At 47.1% G+C, this 21,055-nt stretch overlaps 2 protein-coding genes across 2 annotated transcripts; both read left to right on the top strand.

The window, feature by feature from the left end:
* Positions 1–1,281: 1,281 nt before the first annotated feature.
* On the top strand, positions 1,282–9,259 carry LOC308421145 (triggering receptor expressed on myeloid cells 1-like; the record flags this gene model as incomplete). Its single annotated transcript, XM_080917443.1, has 4 exons — positions 1,282–1,330; positions 5,371–5,724; positions 7,743–7,926; positions 9,157–9,259. The coding sequence occupies 4 exons, from the start codon at positions 1,282–1,284 to the stop codon at positions 9,257–9,259; spliced, it is 690 nt and encodes a 229-aa protein (XP_080773569.1).
* Positions 9,260–12,441: 3,182 nt separating this feature from the next.
* On the top strand, positions 12,442–19,687 carry LOC308420660 (triggering receptor expressed on myeloid cells 3-like; the record flags this gene model as incomplete). The annotated part of the gene is made up of 4 exons (XM_080916790.1): positions 12,442–12,487; positions 14,054–14,404; positions 19,056–19,156; positions 19,628–19,687. The coding sequence occupies 4 exons, from the start codon at positions 12,442–12,444 to the stop codon at positions 19,685–19,687; spliced, it is 558 nt and encodes a 185-aa protein (XP_080772916.1).
* Between the last annotated feature and the right edge of the window lie 1,368 nt (positions 19,688–21,055).

The raw sequence follows: 21,055 nt of genomic DNA, 5'->3' as shown, positions 1-21,055 counted from the left end.
GTTGGCACGTTCCTGTCACCTCAGCGCCAAGGATGGACAAGCTAAAAGTCTGCCGTGGCCACACTGCAAAACCTTCTACCGAACACTGACAAAACTGTGGTTTGTGTGATTGAAAAGGTTAATTGCTTCAGTGGTGCCTTTAAACCCAGCACTAGGGCAGCTGAGGCAGACATACCTTTGGGATTTCTGTGGTAGCCTGGCCTACAGAGTGACTTTCAGAACTGCCAGCGATACATAGTGAGATGGTACACAAACAAACAAACAAACAAACAACCTAAAACGAAAACCAGCCAATCAACCAATCAAAACACAGGACGGAAAGTAAGTGTTGGGGTTGGTCTCGGGTGCTGTGTAATCAGATGCTGAGTTCTGGACTCCAAAATCAGGTTACAGTCAGGACGTGGGCATTGTAATGTCCGATGTAAGTGCTCCCCAACTCTCTCTGGTTGGTTAATAGAAAGCTGGAGCCTATGACTGGGCAGAGGAGACAGTGAAGCAGGATGTGTGATGGTGTGTGTGTGTGTGTGTGTGTGTGTGTGTGTCTGTGTCTGTCTCTCTGTCTGGAGGATTGGAGTGTGTGTGTCTTTCTGTGTATATGTGTGTGTTTGTGTGTGTGTGTGTGTGTGTGTGTCTGTCTGTCTGTCTGGGGGATTGGAGTGTGTGTGTCTTTGTGTGTATAAGTGTGTGTGTGTGTGTGTGTGTGTGTATGTGTGATGTGTCTCAGGTAGAGAACACATGGGAGAAAGAAGACAGAGAAGGGGGTTACCCTGAGGCAGGATGGACCATGAGCAAGCAGCCAAGAGAAGTTTCTTCCAAAAAAACAGCTATAGCAGAAGCAGCCCAGGCTGGACAAAGTGGCAAGTAACTCAGGGCACATGTGTGGGAACTAGCAAAATAGCACAGGGGGGTAAAATATATGAATATCTGCCCAGATTTAGTGTTTCAAAGCTTGTTGAATAACTCTAACAGGTCTCTCTTTCAATTACTCAAGAGCTAAATGGGCTGAGGGAGAACAAACAACCCCCCTCACGAAATTACTGCAATAAAAAAATAATTTTCAGAGAAGAGGAAACCAAGGTTCTGAGAGGTTTAACTGAGGTTTGAGCACTGGTCCCCTGAACTCCTCTACTGACGTCAGCAGCAGGCAGGGTGGCCAGTGACAGTGTACCTCCCAGGAATGGTCTCATGTCCTGTTGTGAAACTTTCCAGAGAGTCTGGGTACAAGGGTGTCTTATAGTTGTCCCAGTCTCCCAGAGAGGCAGTCAGAGCTGAGCTTGAAGGATGAAGAAGGCTGGGCTCTGGGGACTGCTCTGGGTGCTCTTTGTCTCAGGTAAGGAAGGCGGGAGGTGGGAGCAGGCGGCTGTTCTGGACCAGAACTTCAGAAACGTGCGTGCGTGCGTGTGTGTGTGTGTGTGTGTGTGTGTGTGTGTGTAGCCCTGGCTGTCGTGGAATTCACTTTGTATACTAGGCTGGCCTTGAACTCAGGGATCTGCCTGCCTCTGCCTCCAGAGTGCTGGGTCTAAAAGTGAACTATCACTATTTTTTGTTTGGCTGGAACTTGCTATATACACCAGGCTGGACCTCCATTTAGGCCCCCCCCTGTCTGCTTCTTTGTCCCGATTACTGACATCAAAGTGTGCATTGCCACACCTGGATCTACCTTGTTCTTGAGTTTTTCACTGAGCCTAGAGTTAACTTATTTGTTAGGCCAGATAGCCACTCTACCCCAAGGACCCCCTTGCCTCTCCCTTCCTGCTGCTGGAACAGAAGTGTGCACTGCTACACTCGACTTTGTACATGTGTGCTAGAGATCAAACTCAGGTCCTTAGTCCCATGCTGCAGGCACTGACAACAGAGGGGGCTCTCTAACCCCCTAAAGCTCTCCCCCACTTAAGCGCTAAGAAACTGGTTCTCAACCTGTGGGTCTCAACCCCTGGGATGGGGTGGGGGGTGTCAAATGATCTTTTCACAGGCTTCTCCTAAGAAGATCATTGAAAAATAGAAATTTATGTTATGACTCAAAACAGTAGCAAAATTACAGTTATAAAGTAGCAACTAAGTAATTCTGTGGTTGGGGGTCACCACAACTTAATGAACCCTACTAAAGGGTGGCAACATTAGCACGGTTGAGAACTACTATTCTAAAGCATATGGCCATCAAACACAGGGCCACATATACCCTGAGGCTGATGAGCAGAGATATAAGGAGGGGTGACTTAGGGAGGCAGATGCTCTATGCTTGTTTTTTTTTTTCCTGGCTATATTCATTAAAATAATTTTTATTTTATATGCACGAGTGTTTAATGCACATATATATATATATATATATATATATATATATCAGATATATATATATATCAGACTCCTGTGGAACTGGAGTTACAGATGGTTGTGAGCTGCCACACATAGGTGCTGAGAACCAAATCTTGGTTCTCTGAAAGACTAACAAATGCTCCTTTTTTACTTTTTTTTAATTTTCTTTTTCCTTTTTTTTTCAGTCCTGGGGATGGAGCCCAGGACTTCCCATAGACCAGGCAGCCGCTCCCCCGACTTTGTGTGCATTTTGATGTTAGAGACATACAGATCCTCCCACGGGAACAATGACAGAGTAGGATAAGGTCTCACTTTATAACCAGCTTGTCTTTGAGCTGGTAGTCCTCCTGCCTCAGCTTCTTGTGTATTTTGCTTACAGATGGGCACTGCTAGGCCAGCAGATCCAGCCAATCCAAACGTGACATAATCTAAATAAAGTATACGTATTTTTGAGACAGAGTCTCTCTTTGTATCCCTGACTGTCCTGGAACTGTCTATGTAGATCAGGCTAGCCTCAGCTCACCTAGTGATCATTCTGCCTCTGTATCCCTAGTGCTGAATTAAAGGTGTATGCAGCATTATGTTCAGCCATCTGAATAATATTATTTCATGTTGAAATGTTTTTTTTTCTTCTACTCCCCCATGGTGCTTTAGATGTAGACAGTCTGTCAGATCTCAAAGATGTAATTTTTCTAAAGAATATCTCCCAGGGTCACCTTGAGCCAGCAAATCTGCTAGCTCAGTAGTCAAAGGTATGAACAGAAGCCTTCTGGTGGAGGTTGTGTGCCCAGCTCTTCAGCGAACGCTGAGTCCTTATGTGTGCTGGTCAGGGATGGTCCAGCCCCCAGCTCTGTGTCTTCATCTGTAACATTTCAATGAGTCAGGGCTTCCACGATGACTACTCAAGGGTGGAGCCCATCTGTCTGTCACAAAGGGTGTTTCAGACATCCTGTGATGAAAGATTCAGAACAGATTCAACACAGCCTGTCTGTACATATGGGAATACCCTGCTACCCTCTGCTTCTGTTGAAACCTTTTTTATTCGTCTGAGGCAGGACCTCATGTAGCCCAGGCTGACCTCAGATTTATTATGCAGCTGAGGGTTATCTTGAACTTTTTCCTGATGTGCCTACTTCAGTCTCCCGAGTTCTGAGATTACTGGTGTGTACATCACGATGGGGGTAGAGTGCAAGGAAACCCCTTCACAAGGTTTCCTTAGACATCTAATTGGCCTTTGAGCCTGGCTCAGCTACAGAATCCCCCATGGGTGCTTGAGGCGAGTCTTACCAAGGCCAGGGGAGAGCAGAGTAGGCCTTCTGGAGCCTGACATCCTTCGTGGACAGGCAAGAGTTCTACTAAAGTGGTAAGCCTTGGCCTGTGTGGGTGGTGCATGGCTGCATGAGTTCCTCCACGTGTGCGTGGTGTGTGCATGTGTGAGTGCGTGCACTTCAAGCATGTATGTGTGTGTTCATGCATGTGGCTGTGTGTACCTGTGCTTACTTACAAGTGTGAGCATATGTATGTGCATATGTGCATGTTTGCATGTGTACATGTGTGCATACCTGGGCACGAGTGCAGGCATGCTTGGGCTTGAGTGCATGTGTATGTGCACGTGCATGTGTGCGTGCTCATGTGTGTGTCTTTGTGCATATGGGTGTGAATGTGTGCGTGTGCTTTTGTACATGTGTGAGTGTGTGCAAATGCATGTGTGCATTTGTATGGGCATGTATGTGTGGCAGTTGTAGTAAGAACAGCAGCAGAAGTCTGGGGAAGTGAAAGGCCAACTTCCTGATCTGGCATTCTGTCAGTGCCTTTGTTCGAGAATGATATCCAGACACTCACATTCCTGTTTATAACTACTGAAACGGTTTTCCAAAACCTGACACCCAAAGTAAGAACATCTTACACCCAGTAAGAAAAAAAAACATTGCTGTGATTTCCATCAAAACCAAGAGGGATTTATTGCCTTAGGTACCAGGGAATCCAGGGGTGCTGGCTTGAAAGCACAGCTAGGACCACAACTCAATTGTCAGGCTCTCCCCTCTCCCCATATCCAGTTTCCCTCTGCCTGTCTCATTCCCAGGCAGCTGATTCCTATAGCAAAGGGAATTTTTCACACCTGTGGACCATCAACCTTTACATAAGGTTCTGAATAGTAACAGAACAGGTGTTGATTGGCTCGTTCTAGTCCCATGCCCATTCCTAAGCCAATCTGTGTGGTCAGAGTTTTAAGACTTGCTAAACCTTTCGTGGGTATGTCTTTGGGAATGTGGGCAGGCCCATCAGCTGAGCCACAGAGGGATGGATTCCCTGAGGAAGGAGTGCTTTGTTACTCAAAGAAGAGAGGAAACGATGCCAGACAGATGGAATTCCCATCCATTGTGCCTGGGATGCCTTATTTTACTTATTTTTCTTGATGTTTCTTTGATGTCCCCTAAACTGATGGTTCTTTGTCCTGATTTAGATGGAGCCCCAGTAAACTTTCAGGGCGTCATCCTGTACTTGGAGAGACTGTCTTTGTACCCAGTCTTTACCTTGGAAAGTGCTTTTTCATCCACAGGCTTTCTCTCCCATCATGCACTGGTCATTCAGGGCTCTAGTCAGACAGTCAAAGGATCATTTAGAGCTAGAGAAATAAATAACGCAGTCAGTGGAGTACGGCCACACAAGTGTGAGGACCTGAGTTTGATCTGCAGAAGCCGTGTAAAAAAGCCAGACACATTATTAATCCAGGCACCAGGGCAGCAGAAAAAGCTAGATCCCTGAAACTCTCTGAGCAGACATCCCAGGAACCGTTCAGTTCCATGTAAAAGATGAGAGACCCCGAGAAAACAAGAGACAGCTAAATTACGGTATTCTGAGGTATGAGCAGTACCCAAGGTTGGCCTCTGAGCAGGACAGGCATGCGCACAAAAGAGTCATCTATCAAGTTTGATTTCCATGGACCGAAAATTATTGTCTCTTGTACTAAAACAAACGTCAAACAACTCCTTCCCAATGGAGAGTTTGGACGGACATCGTTCCTTATAGAACCTGTTTCTCTTTTCCTGTTCATAGAAGTCAAAGCTGCCATTGTCCCATCTGAAGAAAGATATGATGTACTTGAGGGCCAGACCTTTACAGTGGGCTGTCCCTTCAACATCAGGAAGTATGCCAGCAGCCAGAAGGCTTGGCAGAGGCTCTCACCTGGGCAGGAACCCTTGAACCTGGTGGTAACAGAGAGATCTACAAGACCCAGTGAAGTCCAAGTGGGGAAGTACACCCTGAAAGATGACCCTTCTGAGGCCATGTTACTTGTTCAAATGGATGACCTCCAAGTGGCAGATTCTGGATTGTATCGTTGTGTGATTTACCATCCTCTGAACGACCCTGTTCTGCTCTTCCATCCTGTCCGATTGGTGGTGAGCAAGGGTGAGTGACCAGGAAGTGTGTGGGGAGAGGGGAAAGAGTGGTGGACCAGACATGAACAGAGCCATTGGGGTGCACTGGGTGAAGGCGTTTCTCTGTATATTCAGTTGTTAATTCTGGACAGAGCTGAATATTGGCAGGATTCTGGTATGGTGTTTCTATGGTCCATTACCAGGTTTTCTATTTTGTAAACATCTAGCTCTACCTCACCTGTGTAAGGGAGTCTAGAACTGCATCCAACTGGCTGTAACAAAGACCTGACAGCCAATATCTAGATAGGAAGTGGAGGGTGGAACTTACAGAGAGAGAGAGGATGAAGAAAAAATGAGGTGTAGAAGATTCTCCAGGGAAACAGAAGTGAATGGTCAGGCCAGGTGTGGTAGAGAGGTTGAGCTGGTCACATGGCCAGATGTGTCAGGATTAGTGGGGACAAGTTTAGAATATCTGGGGACTGCCCTGGCTAGCAGGCCAAAGCTTTAAGATATTAAAAAGCCATTGTGTCATTATTTCTATCTTTGGTGGGGACAAGATAGTCCCGCTATGTGGGGCAGTATTCCTGATTGCCAGGTTGCCAGGAACCAAATGCCCTGACCATAGCCTCAGATCAAACCTTGTCAAGTCTGATTCTGGGAAAGAACACAGAACTTGTATTCCCTGTGTCTTTTCATCAAGGCCTCTAAGAAAGTCTAGGATCAGTCTGACTCCTGGCAGAATGGGATGGGGGTAGGGTGACTGGCTGTGGGAGGTTTCTCCCGTTACCCTACCCGGGGTAACTGTGGTCACTCTGTCGGTATCCTAGGCAAAGCTGGTTCTAATCCTCTGTGCTAGATTAAAGTTCACTGGTCTCAGCAGAGGCTTTACTATCCTGTGGTCTTGTAGGCATGATGGCTGCTGTCTGCTCTCCACAGAATAGGTAATCAGGCTGAGTGTTGTGTGCCAATTAAGCTGCATAGGAGGTCTGGTGGTGGTGACAGTAGCTGTCCGAGTGTCATAAGCATGTGTCATACCCCTGGACAGGCTAGCTATATGTCTGGAGGCAGTCAGAGGCTGTTCGAAAGAGGTTGCATATGCAGTCTTAGGCTCAGACTGTCCAGAGAATGACACCAGAAGGGTGTCCATTGGTCCCATACATTTGTGGCCCATTTCTGGCTGGTCGGTCATGTTCTTGAATTGTAGCCCTACTCCCTTGCAGGTTGTCTACAGGTACTGAAATCCATGGATGTTATCTTCTCTTTGTAGAAAGCCTCTTGAAATCTACCCTCCTCCTCCTTAGGAATCACTGATGGTCCCCCCATGGACTAAACTATGTGTTTTAGGCCTTGCTATAGAGCACGAACCACATGAAGACCTTATTTTAAATGCAGACCCTGGCTCAGTAAATCTGAAGTGACACTTGCTTATGAGGAACAAGTCTCTAGGCTCTCTTCTGTAGGGATCAATGTATTTACAAATCCCCACCATGAAATTCTGAGTTCTCTGAGGAAGAGCTGGGCTCCACATCCCCATAGAGCAACAGTGGATGTGTCAAGGATGGCAAAGGATAGTTAACAGGTCCCCTCTCTAGAACCAGGAGAGTCTGTGCCAAGCACAAGGCAGGCTCAGCTGAAATGTCCAGTAAAGGGCAACTTGAGAGTGACGTGACTTACAGAACAGTGTCAGGGAGAGGTTGGGGTGGGTGGAGAGTGAGCAGCAGGCAAGAGAATTCCCACAACCCACACAGCCCTAGAAGTCTTTCCTCAGGCCTCTTCCCACCCTTCATCCCTGTCTCCTTCCGTTCCTTTTACTGCCTCTGACTCAGGATGACTTTACACTGTTTCTTAGGATTTTAGCCAAAGAAAACCTTGCTTCTTAGATGGTCATGTTTCTTTCCCTCAGCTCCATTTCTCTTCACCTACTCACCTGTCCATCTGTTCGTCAATCCATCCATCTATCCCTCCATCTATCTATCCACCCATCCATCGACCCACCCATCCGTTATCTATCCACCCGTTCATCTATCTACCCCCTGTGTCTTCTAGCAGGTTCTTCAGACATGTCCTCTCCTGACATCATTCCTACTACAAGATTGACTGAGCTTCCCGACCTCACTACCACAAAACACTCACCCAGTGACACAACCACCACCCAACCCCGACACAAGTCCCCTGCTGTTGTTTCCTCTCCTGACCTTGGAGTCACCATCACAAACGGGACAGACACTGACAGGTATGCTTTCTTGGCTCCTGGTTTGGACACCCTTCATTTCTTCGTCCTTGTGTTGAGAGGATGTGGGGGTGAGGATGTGGGGTGGGTGGAGCAGAATCAGACTTGAGTCACCTCAGTCTGTGTGGAGGTGACTGGCTGTGTAGGTGGCTCCGGTCCTCTCCAGCCCAGTTCTCATGTTTCTTACACTTCAGTAGGAGGGTAAAAATGGCATTTTTGAGGAACGCTATTAGTCCTGCCAAGCCAGAAGCAGGAGGATTCTCATGTCAGGTAGACAAGCTGTGTATGTAACCGTGGGTGAGCCAGGGACCCCTGTGACCCAAAAGTTCCCAGGGATACGGCTGGGATGCTAGATGACTAGAGCTAGAGGAGGCTACCACCTGCTTCCCCAGCTATTGGACTGTGCCCATCTCTAACACTGCTCATTCATTGTTTGACTTTACCTAACCTTTGTTTTATTTGATTTTAATACTGGTGGGAGCACCCTCCTGCACACTGAAGGAGCACCCTAACATAGACGGAAGGAGCACCCTAACATAGACTGAAGGAGCACCCTAACATATACTGAAGGAATGTCAATTTATGGAAATGGTGCTAGCTCAGCATTTTTTCTTTTTTTGTAGTGATAGGGCTCAAACTAGCCAGGGGCCCTGGTTTCGGTATATGTTAAAACAAGATTTTTTTTTAGGAGATTCTTGACACATGTTTATGCCTGTCACCTTTCCATCTTTGTATTGAATGCCTGAGACAATGGGTTGAAACAGGATGGGTATTCTTTGTCTCTGAGTTCTAGAGGTTTCAGTGTGTGGCCTTTAGATCTGTGGTGAGACACTGTATCATGGTAGCAGCATATGACAAAGCCATTCTCTTATGGTCATGGTTTCTGGATGGGAAAATGAGGATAAAGGTGCAGTGACTGTCCCCAGAAGAGAATCAGGTTGCTGACCACAGGGATCATGTTCCTACATGTGGGTTTCATTCATTCCACAGAGAAGCCAAGATGCTGGGTTAGTCCTTCCTCTTTTACACATCTCCTGGACCTGAGATCAGTGCTCTTTAGTGTATACATGTCTAATTTGTTAGTCTAAGAAGTGACCCTCTACACAGCACAGGGCCAGAGGCTGTGGGGAAGCTGCAGGAAGGACCCAGTTTGAAAGACTCTGTAGGAAGAAATCACTAGATTCTGCACTGTAACTGGCCATTGCACCAACCTTCAATCTCCTCTCTCCGCAGTGTCTCCACATACAGCTTTGTTGTTCCCGTGGTCTGCGGACTCCTCAGCAAGACCCTGGTTTTCAGTGTCTTATTCGTTGTCACACTGAGATCATTTAGATGACAGACCTTGAAGTCACAATAGTGACTTCTGACCTTCAGCCACATCTACCTTAAAGGAGGCACTGAGTTCGGAGGCTAAGGAGGTACTGTGACATGAATGATGCCTGTAATCATGGGTGACATCTAAGGCTCAGGATGTCCTCAGCTGGTCCTGCCCACTCTCCTCATCTCATCCACCATCTTGGGGACATTCACTGCACCATCAGAGAAAGGAAACAATTCCCAGCACACTCTGGTCATTGCCCCTAAATAGGTGGCTTTGTCTGAAATAAAGACAGAGCCCAGTGCTTCTGCCTGTCTCCTTTTGTGGGAGTCATGAAGAGTGCAGGTCACCATGGATATTTCCACCCTTTTTCCTTCCCTTCCCCTGAACAGTAAGCAGTAAGTACAGTTCTGGTCATCTGGGCGGGGCCCTTGCTCATGAAGCAGCCTGCTCTCCTGCCTCTGGGAGTCAGACAGTCAGATTTCTGCCTTCATCTGTGGTCCTCTGAACACTCCCAACCATGAACCAAGAAGACAAGAACCCACCTGGACAATAATGCAACTGGAAGAGGGAAATCAAGTTAAGCTGGACGCTGTTGCCTGGGAAACACCTGGAGTAGAAGATGGCATTCACAGGATTGGATCAGAACAAGGCATCAACATGCTGTGTGTGTTTTATCATTGACCTCTCAGTGCAACCCATGAGGGTCAAGGTGTATGTGATCAGGGATAGGCCATCATTCCTAGCCGGAATGAAATGAGAGTTCCTTGATGAAGGGCTCTAGAGGCGGGGAGATGGAGAGCCAGGGTCTGCTGCTGGCTGAATGTGTTTTTGCATGGACTGATACAGAGTCCAACATGGCAAGGGTCCCAACCCAAGCTGTCCCTCAATGTTCCTCTACCTCCCATGCCCCTGCTTTCACCTCTCAGTCTCCTCCCAGTGCTTTCCCTGGGACACATCAACATGTTCTTGTTTCTACCTCTTTGGTCTCTACAAAGTGGTCCCATCGGTGGGAAAAGAATGGTACATTAGGTCATTCTTCTTTAGCAATGGCTGGAGCTAAGGTTCCCAAGAGCAAACCCATCATCCCATAGCAATCAGCTCACGTGATCTCACCCAGAAGGCTGACTAGTGTCTGGATTACTCATCCCATGTCAGGAAAGTAGGTTCCTGTCAGAGAGGCTTCCCCTTCCTCTGTTGAAGAGGCATAGTTTTGTCATATAAGGACAGTTCACTGTGAAGATGGTTCTCTGTATGATCTGAATCTGGGGTAACACTGATGGGGTACAGGGTATTTACAGCTCCACAATATCTAGTGTGCTAGGAGAGGTCTAGGTGGAATTCAGTTTAGATTGGTACTCTGGGTCAAGTCTTCTGAGGACTGATACAGATGCTATTCATGTCACTGTCTCCTTTCTGGCTGAAGAACTGAGCAGGGATTTATCGCTCAGTGGGTAAGATGCTTCTTGAGAAGCCTGGGGACCAGAGTTTAAGCCATAATGTGAACAAAGCTGGTTAGGGTGAGCCATACCTATAACCTCAGCACTGGGAAAGCTGAGATAGTCAGTTCCCTGGGGCTTAGTGACCAGTTAGAGACCCTCTCCTGTTTCAAAAACAACAGTAACACCAAACACACACACACAAACACACACACACACACACACACACACACACACACACACACACACACAGAGAGAGAGAGAGAGAGAGAGAGAGAGAGAGAGAGAGAGAGAGAGAGAGAAGGGGGAAGTTGTATGATGCCTCTCATAGTTTTGAGGTTATCAGCTTGATGTATCCTAGAATACACAGTGAAGGGACCCTCAGTTGAAGAGTTGTCCCCTGAGGGCATGCCTGTGCTGTATTGCCTTGACTGCTCATTGAGGTGGGAGGGTCCACCCTGTATATGGCTGGTACCATTTCATACACTGGGCCCCCACTGTGTACAAGAATAAGGAAACCTAATTGATCAGAAGCAAGCCGACCCCAGGGATCCAGTTCATCCTCTGCTCTTGACTGACTGTGTAGTGTAACTAGCTGCTTAGGTTCCTGCCTTGACTTCAGGACAACAGTCTATGACTTGTTTTGGTTGTTGTAGTTGTTGTTTTTTGGTCAGGGTGCTTTCCACGGGCATCAAAATAAAACTGGCACAATGGCACATGTCTGTGATCCCAGCACTTGGGAGACTGAGGCAAGGAGCTTGCGGACTGAGGACAAGTTTGGATTTTGTTGTGAAACCTCAAAGAGAAAAATAAATAAAAGTAAACCTGTTGATATTCTGTGGCTTTGGTGACTGTTCTAGGGGCATGCAGTGTCCTGAGATAGCTGTTCCAGTTGAATTCTTGGGTTACACGCACCTAGGATGCTTGTTAATACACAGATACCTGGGAGCCTTCTTCAGGCCTGTGGATTCAGGGACTCTGAGGATGGAACCCAGCTGTCACTGTGCATGCCTGGCTTCCTGAGTGATTCAGCCATAGGGCCACACTGAGAACTATGGGTACAATGAGATGAAAGATGAGTCAGAGGCTGAGGAGCTGCCTCCATCGGTAAAGTACTCACCATAGAAGCACAAGGACCTGATTCCCAGAAGCTACATACAAAATACCGGTGGTGGTGTTGTACACGCACAATCCAGCTCTTGGGAGTCAGAGACAGGCAGCCCACTCTACTTGGTGAGGTTCACAGCCATGAGGGATCCTGTGTCAGAAAAACAAGGTGAATGATGTCTAATAATGACATCAGATTGTGCACCGGCTTTGGGAGGTGAGCAAATCTGAACATTCAGCATCAGTGGTTTGTGGAGGACAGTGTGAGGGGTCAGTGGGTGTAATAATGTCTGTGTGCCCAGAGGCAGTGTGTGGAACAGTTTAGGGATCTTAGGTGTGGCAGAGAAGGGTAGTCAGCTGCAGAATGTTTCTCAACAGATTGTGGCATCAAAGGAGGAAGAAGGGTGTCACAAAATGAGGTTCTTTCCCTTTCCCCATTCTGTGTTTCCCAGGGCAGCTTCCTCTTGTCACATTTCCCTCCAGGTTTCTCAATGGGACAAAACAGCAGAACCTGTGGGGGGACAGAAATCAGCAAGCATCTCTGTGGGGAAGCATGCTCCAGCAACTGTAAGTGGCTTGGCCACTTGCCTCTGGCCATTGGCAGTTAGCACACCCAGGAAGGAGCACCCTATGGAGGAGGCAGGGACCTGGGGCATGTTACCACTGCTGCTATGGCTGGAACTGTTGCTCTGTGTCTCGGGTAAGGAGAGGCAGGTGAGGTAGCTGAAGGGCAGGGTGCCAACAAGAGGGACGGAGCTGCCTGAGGGGAGCTAGCTGCTCAGTGTTTGCTTTTGTTCCCCAAGATGGCCTGGGAGGAGACCAGGGTATGCATTAGAGATGGGCGAGGACTGAGGAGAAAATGGACAGAGACTCTGGTGATCCATCCTGACACAGCCATGAAACAAGTTAGAGGTTTTTCTAGGCCACATTGAAGTAAAGAAAGTTATGTGGTGGCAATCAGGCAACCCCATCTCACTGTGCTGATACTCACCTAGAGGTAAAGCCTGGGAGGCAAAGCTCCCTTAAAGGAACCATCAACCACAGAGCAGCATAAATGGCAGGGAAAGAAAGTTGTCCCTCAAATTAACCAACAGGTGGATGGAAAGCTCATGGTTCAGTATTTCACACACAGTAAATACATCAGAAGTGTCACAGGGGATGGTGATGGCAGTAGTGTAACCTGGGTGTGGGTTGCCCATGGCAAGAAAAACAGACCAAGAAGGGACGAAGAATAATGCCGTTGCCACTGTCTGGCGGATGCCCCCCTTGGACAGATGGACGGGGGGTGAAGAGGGATTCTACCTAAGGAATGAACAGAAGGGGGCATGGGCCAGACAGCACATGTCTGGGCCACCACAAGTACAACAGAAAACAATAGAGAACTGGGTATGGTGGAACATGCCTGTAATTCTGGCAGTCAGGAGGCAGAGGCAGAAGGGCTGTGGGGAGTCTGAAACAGTCTACGCTTTATGTTGAGTTCAGGTCAACCTGGGTTGCAAAGTGAGACCCTGGGATTGGAGAAAGAGGGCATGAGTGAGTGAGTGAGTGAGAGTGGGAGAGAGACAGAGACACACGGGACAGGGGAGGCAAGAGAAAGAGAGGCAGAGAGATGAACAGAGATGTGAGAGACATGTGAGAGAGACAGAGAGACATATAGAGGCAGACAGAGAGGTGGGAGAGAGAAGAGGGAGACAGAGACAAAGAGACAGCTAAAGAGGTGGAAGAGAGAGACAAAGAGATACACAGAGACAGAGATAGATAAACAGAGACAGAAAGGCAGGAAAGAGAGAGACACAGAGAAATATGTACTTGGGAAGATATACAGAGGTGGGAGAGAGAGAGAGGAGAGAGAGAGAGAGGAGAGAGAGAGAGAGAGAGAGAGAGAGAGAGAGAGAGAGAGAGAGATGAAGGTAGGAAGGCAGATAGGATGGCTGCTTGCACATACACACACATTTCTAGAATTTGAAATGGTGGCGCAATCTGGTAGAGATATTTTGTAACCATTCAACATGAAAAATGTCTACTTTACAAGATGCAGACAGAATATTTTCTGCAAGCACACAGCCTAGATCCAGTCACCTGTTCTGGATTATTTTGCCTGGTTTGCTTACTAATGTAGACACACACAAAGCAATCAAGAGCTCTGGAATAGTCACAGCACTCCTAGATTCCCCTGGCATGCCTGCTGGGGTCATTAATGCCCGAGCGATGTGCGGCCGATGCAGGAGGCAAGTTGGCCCTATAAAGCACGTATCTCCTATTTCAGGACTCCAAGCTGGAGATGAGGAAGAACAGATATGTTTTCTGGAGCACGAGAACGTGACCCTGACTTGTCCTTACAACATCATGCAACACTCATTCAGCCTGAAGGCCTGGCAGCGGGTCCGAAGCCTGGGTTCTCCAGAGACCCTGGTGCTCACAAGCACCAGAAAGGCAGATTTCAACGTGGCCCAGGCTGGGAGGTATTTGCTGGAGGATTATCCCACCCAATCAGTCATCAAAGTCACGGTGACTGGGCTGCAGAGGCAAGATGTGGGGCTGTACCAGTGCGTGGTCTACCTCTCTCCTGACAACGTTGTCATTCTGTATCATCGGATTCGCCTGCTATGGTGCCAAGGTGAGCTCCGGTGGAGGGTCAGGTGGAGTCTCTTTCTGTTCAGTAGTGGGCGGGGACCACATCTTTCAGGAGGAGCTGCTTTAAGGAGGCAGCTCAGGACAATGGGGAGAATCCTAGATCTTTCCTTCTCCCATAGTGTGACATCAGGAAAGTCACATTCTCTGTGCCTTAAATTTTGTCTGTAAGACAAGAACATTGGATGTGGTGAACTTCCATATCATGGAATCTGCTAGAGAAGCTTAGGTAATAGTCCACCTGCCACGAGCCATGCCCAGAGCTGCTCCCCTGTCCCACTGCCTCCCTGTGTCAGGAGGACTCGGGAATGCAGTCTTTCACTGTGCTCCCCACCAGGCCACCCCTCTCAAAAGTCCCTGGTACAACTATGAAATGGCCTAATTTGAACAATATGATACTACCTGCTTATTAAGATTTTAGGTTTTTTTATTAGCCAAAGTTACTATTTTTTATTTTTCCTTTAAAGCCGTGTATGTGTGTGTGTCTCTGTGTGTGTCTCTGTGTGTGTGTGTGTGTGTATGTGTGTGTGTGTGTGAGAGAGAGAGAGAGAGAGAGAGAGAGAGAGAGAAAGAGAGAGAGAGAAAGAGAGAGAGAGAGAGAGAGAGAGAGAGAGAGAGAGAGAGAGAGACAGAGAGAGAGAGAGAGAGAGAGAGAGAGAGAGAGAGAGAGAGAGAGAGAGAGAGAGAGATGGTAAAAGGCATGGTAACCCAACAGGAGGAAAAGAGTCTCAAGAGCAGGCACAAGAGTCAAGGATCCACCCGTTCCCTTTTGTGAATCTGACTTGTGGTTTATAATAAACATGGAGATCTCTATATAGTTTAAAGCCACAGGCTTTTGAAGGGCAGTCTCTCAGCTAGTCTCTCTGTCTCTCTCTGTCTCTGTCTCTGTCCCTGTCTCTGTCTCTGTCTCTCTCTCTCTCTCACACACATACACACACACTTCCCCACAGCCTTTATGTTTTAATATGCCCAAAGCAGCACAGTAGCTGGGCAGCTGCCCACCCTCCATGCAGTTAGAATCTACTTTCTCTTCATAACCCCATTATTATTAGTTTCCATTTTTCATCTGGGCTGTTCTTAGCTTCAACTGAGCAGCCCACATGGTCATGTATTATGGCTTAGCTAACTCATGGTGGCTCCTTCCTCCCTCCCTGAACTCTTTGAAGCCAGTGGCAGGTTCTTCTCTTCTCTCCTTCATGTTCTTCTTCTAGCCCACAGAGGCTCTCTCTCCTCCCCATTTCCTCACCCAAAGCCCATGAAAAATCAGCCCCACCTATCTCTCTTCTGCCCAGCCATTGGCTGCCAGCATTTTTATTCACCAATCAGAATTAACTTGGGGGTAGGATTCCAGAGGCTATGTGCAGACTCCAGATCTTGGGGGCCAGCACTTTAGCATTACAATAAAGACAAAACCTCAGCACAGCCTTCCTCCCTGTCTGCCCTTTCTTCTTTCCTTCCTTCCCTCCCTCTCTCCCTCCCTCCCTCCCTCCCTCCCTCCCTCCCTCCCTCCTTCCTTCCTTCCTTCCTCCCCTCTCTACCTCCACTCCTCTCTTCCTCCTGCTCCCCTTTGTCCTTCTCCCCCTGTCCCTCCATCCTCCCTCCCTCCCTGTCTTATTCTCTTTCTCCTTTCCTCCCTCCCTTTCTTCTGTTCTTCTTCCCTTCTTCCCTCAGGTGGATGGAAAGCTCATGGTTCAGTATTTCACACACAGTAAATACATCAGAATTGTCACAGGGGATGGTGATGGCAGTAGTGTAACCTGGGTGTGGGTTGCCCATGGCAAGAAAAACAGACCAAGAAGGGACGAAGAATAATGCCGTTGCCACTGTCTGGAGGATGCCCCCCTTGGACAGATGGACGGGGGTGAAGAGGGATTCTACCTAAGGATACAAGAAATGAATAGAAGGGGGCATGGACCAGACAGCACATGTCTGGGCCTGTTAGATTAATCATGTTAGATGTCCTGGTTGCTTTATATTGTCAACTTGACATAACCAGATGTCATCTGGGAAAGGAGTCTCCATTGAGGAGATTGGTCATATAAGATTGGCCTGTGGTCTTGTCTGTAGAGAATCATCTTTAATTAGCACGAGAGGGTCCAGCTCACCGTGGGTGGTGCCACCCCTAAGCAGTGGTCCTGGGTTGTATAAGAAAGCAGGCTGAGCAATATTTGGAGAACAAGCCAGTAAGTAGCACCCTCCATAACCTCTGTTTTAGTTACTACCACCAGGTTCCTGACTTGGTTTCCTGCCTGACCCCCTTCCATGATGGCCTATGACCTGGAAGTGTAAGATGAAATAAAATCTTTCCTCCCCAAGTTGCTTTTGGTCATTATCCTAGTTAGAGTTACTAATGCTGTGATGCAAGTTGGGGAGGAAAGGGTTTATTTGGCTTATACTTCCACATAGTAGTTCATCATTGAAGGAAGTCAAGACAGGAACTCAAACTGGGCAGGAACCTGGAGGCAGGAGCTGATGAACAGGCCATGGAGGATGCTACTTCCTGACTCCTTGTGAATTTGACACACAAATGCATCACTGTTAAGTCACAACCTTTCCTTTCATGTTCTTCCCAAAGAACATACATCAATATCAACATTACAATGTAAGCATTATAAAAATTATAAATTCTATGGTCTCTAAAAATTCAAACACTTAAACATTCAGTCTTTTAAAAATAACCAGTTGTGTTTAAAGTACAAAGCCTTTTAAAATCCAAAATCTCTCAACTATGGTCTCTGGGGAAAAAAAAATCTTACTTCAAGAGGGTCTAGCCGGGGCATGGTCTTAATCAAACCAAAGCAAAGCCAAACTCTACCTGTGTAGGCAGCTCAGTATCCAATTATCTGGAATTTGCTCATGGTCTCTTGGGGTTCTCCAAGGGGTTTGTGTCCCTTCTACAGCTCTGCTCTCGGAAGCTCTCACAGCTGGCCTTCTAGGCTTAGGCTGGTTCCATCCTGATGCTATTGCTGTTCTTGGTGGTCATCCCATACTGGCATCTCCAATACAGTTGGTGTGTCTTGCCGCAACTAGCCTGGACCTTTCCCCAGTAGCATCTCTTGGACTCTCTTCAGGGACACAGTGCCAAGCCACTCCTTATCTCCATGACCCCTTCATGTTTTCAAAACCAATATGTGTGGGTGACTCTTATACTACCAAGTTCAGTTTCCAGTACGAGGGACAACCTTGGCTGCTTCTGAAACAGCTTCTGTGTGTTGATCCTGAGGACACACTGAAGAGACTTCAGAAGACTTCACTGCAGTGATGCTGGTCTCTTCTTAGTCACAGGTGATTCTTCAGCCCCAGATGATCAGCATCCATTGTCTAAGAAAAGCAGAGGGTTCTCTTTAGTGGTTCTGGTCTCTTGTTTATCACAGCTTATTCTTCAGTCTCAGCTAACAAGAACCATAGAATCTTCACACAAAAGGCCTAGTGGAGTCTTTCTTCCCTCTGAACCCCCGCAGGCCTTTATCTTTTGTCCTGCTTTCAACATTCTTATCTTCCACACTCCTACAGAACAGCTCACTGAGCTCTCAACACTCATTGGGTTTTCTAGTCCAGAATTACAAAGTCTTTTCACAACCTCTCCTACACATCTTGCTCAGGTCTGTCACAGAAAGACCTCACTCCTGGTATGAACTTGTCTTAATCACCATTAATTTCTACTAGCCAGCACAGTTATAGTTCTTATAAAAGCAATAGAAACTTACCTGACCAGAGACACCCTCAGCAGGAGGGGCTATGGCCAGACCAAGCAGGTAGATTGAGTATGATGGATTGGGCAGGAGATTGTGCTGAGTGTGAAGAACTTTGGCCAGGCTCTGAGATGGGACTCTGAGGGGTGATACCAGCACCATGTTATGAACATAATTGTAGGTGTGGGGTTAGGAGACCTGGGCTCAGTGCCTGCCCTGACGTTATTCAGTGTCAAGCTTGGATGTTTCTTATCTATTGTACAGCTTGGGATGCTGCCTGGAAAGTGGGTATCTCTTCTTTGACCTTCTAGGACCCAGTGAACCTTCCTTCCTCACCCAGATAATCTTATGATAATAGTCTGGGAAGGTTACAGAAACATTTCACATACCTTTGGGTTTCTTGCTGTCTCAGGTTAATCCAGTTAGGTTGGGTAAACAGCTTTCTGAGCACAGGGCACACTGTTTAACTTTATAAAAAATGTCTGGGCACCCAGAGGGGGCCATGTCTCTGCTAACCCTCCCAAAGATTCTTTATCTCTTCTCAGGTCAGAGTATTTGCCAAACAGCACTGTGGGATGGGAAGGATTAGGAAGCAGATACTTTGAAGGCAGCAGAAGAGTTGGGCAGGTACAGAAGGGAGAGACATCAGTGTTTGGTGAAGTGGGAGAGACTGGTGGAGATTCCAGCAACCAGCAACCATTTTAGGAAGCACAATATGGGGTAGGGGTGGTGTACAAGAGACATAAAACCAGTTTTTTCTCTGACATGAGGATCATGGGAAAGATCAAGGCCTTCTCTTTTGAGGGTATGCAACCCCATGGAAGCTCTTAAGGTGCAAGTCAGGTAGCAGGTCCAACCACAGATCCCTGAAGGTAGATAATCTGTGTCCACTTAGATTTAATAAATTCATCCCTGGAGTGCCCAAACTTTCCTTTGATCTCACAGAGCAGCCAGTGATGATGATCGTTTTGACATGTGGCTTGATACTGAACAAGGGCCTGATCTTCTCAGTCCTGTTTGTCTTTCTCTGCAAAGCTGGGCCTAAGGTAAGTGGGAAGGGCCAGGATTGAGGTGGATCAGAATGATCCTGAAGGCTCCTTAGAACCTGTTCCCTGGATGTCCTTTTCAGAGGGCTCTGTGCTCAAGGGAGAAGGATAATCCTAGGCATAGTGCAGGGCACTGGCCAAGATCCTGAGATCCGTATGCTCAGTGGGTTTCCCTTGGCTAGGAAGACCTGAGTATGGCCACAGGCAGGGTGGGGATGGCAGGGTGGGCCATCTGCCCTTACCTTCAGAGCAGGAAGACTTGTTTCAAGTTGAGCTCTCTGGGATAGTCATATGTCTTCTGGTTTTGCTTGTCGGTTTGTTTGAGGGTCTCACTATATAACTGGAGCTTCTCTGGAACTCACAAAGATCCATCTGCCTTTGCCTACTGAAGGCTGGTGTTAAGGTGTGCACCATCATGCCTGTAATTGAGTTCATAATTTCTAAAGCCTATCTATTCCTTTTCCTTCACAGGTATTACAGCCTTCCAAGACATCCCAACAAAACGTACAGGGAACCACTGAGAAACAGTAGCTTTCCTGCTACAGGCTGTGGGCACATCTTCCCTTGTCTGCTAACATTATACCAAATGTTCTGTATTGGGCACAATCTGAGCCTTCCTACATTTTTTTTGTGAACTCTAATTAGTATGTATTACCCCCAGAGGACGGCTCTGAGATCTGTGTAGAAGGAGCCTTATGAGACATAAGTGAAGAATGTGAAACTGAGAGAGATTTGGAGAAATGGAGCAGTCAAGCAGGACCCACAAAGAATCCACCTCAAAATCTTATCTCCTTTTCTCTCCTACAAACCAGGCCTGCCATCCTGTGAACTGGTAAAGTCTATATGCCATAACCTATCTCTCTTCTGATAATAAAAGTATTTCTTTTCATGCAGTTTTACTGTCCCTCCATTCCCTCCTGTGATGGTGAATGCCAATTTTCACATGATACAATATAAAATCTCATAGGGGACAAGCCTCCAGGCATATCTGTGAGGGAGTGTCTAGATTAAGGTTAGGTCCTAACAGTGTCTATGAATGATTAGTGTAGCATCAGGGAGTGTAATATTGCTGACCTGACCATGATGTTTTTTGGAAGAATATGGAAAACTTTGGACTAGAAAGAGCAGTTTAATACTTTAAGTGTGGCTTAATAGAACATCCTAGTAGGAACATGGACGACAGTGCTGAGGGTAATTGGAACTGTGGGGGCCAAGATCAAAAAGTCTCAGAGGGGAAGAATATGCATAAGTTACCTAGAAACCTTTCTTGAGATGTTTTGGCAAAGAATGTGGCTGCTTTTTCCTTTGTTCTAAAAAATCTGCCTGGACTAAATGAAAGGACTTTGGATTAATGATGTTGGTGGAGGAGATTTCAAGATGGTCTAATATCAACTGAATAGTATGGTTATTAGTAATCACTCTTGTGCAGATCTATAATGAAGTGTGTGGGGCAGTGGACTGTGAAAGGAAGCCTTTTAGGGTTGAGCTAAAGAAAACCCCATAGACCCTGAAGGGACAGTAGTAGCTTCACCTGCTCCCGGCACCAGGCCCTTGTCATGTAGCCACAACCCCCCTCCACCCACAAGAAAGAAAGAAAGAAAGAAAGGAAGGAAGAAAGAAAGAAAGAAAAAGAGAGATTTGTGGCCATCAGTTGCAAAAGGACAATGCTTTAAGCCCTTCCATATATAGATGTCAAGTTGGCTCAAAACACAGTTCTTCATGCTAATGAGTTATCTAGAGGTCCAGAGGGCATTGCTGATAAGCTTCACTTTCCCAAACATTCCTCCCTGCAAAAGGTATTTAATCTCAGGCCCACCCTGGGGAGTGGGGTACAGTTTTATTCATCCATTTTCTGCCATGACAATAAACTGTTTGGAAGCATGGACTGGCTCTTTTCAC

This window comes from Micromys minutus (assembly GCF_963924665.1).
Source record: "Micromys minutus genome assembly, chromosome: 5".
Classification (NCBI taxonomy): domain Eukaryota; kingdom Metazoa; phylum Chordata; class Mammalia; order Rodentia; family Muridae; genus Micromys; species Micromys minutus.
This window is presented reverse-complemented; position numbering and strand designations above follow the sequence as displayed.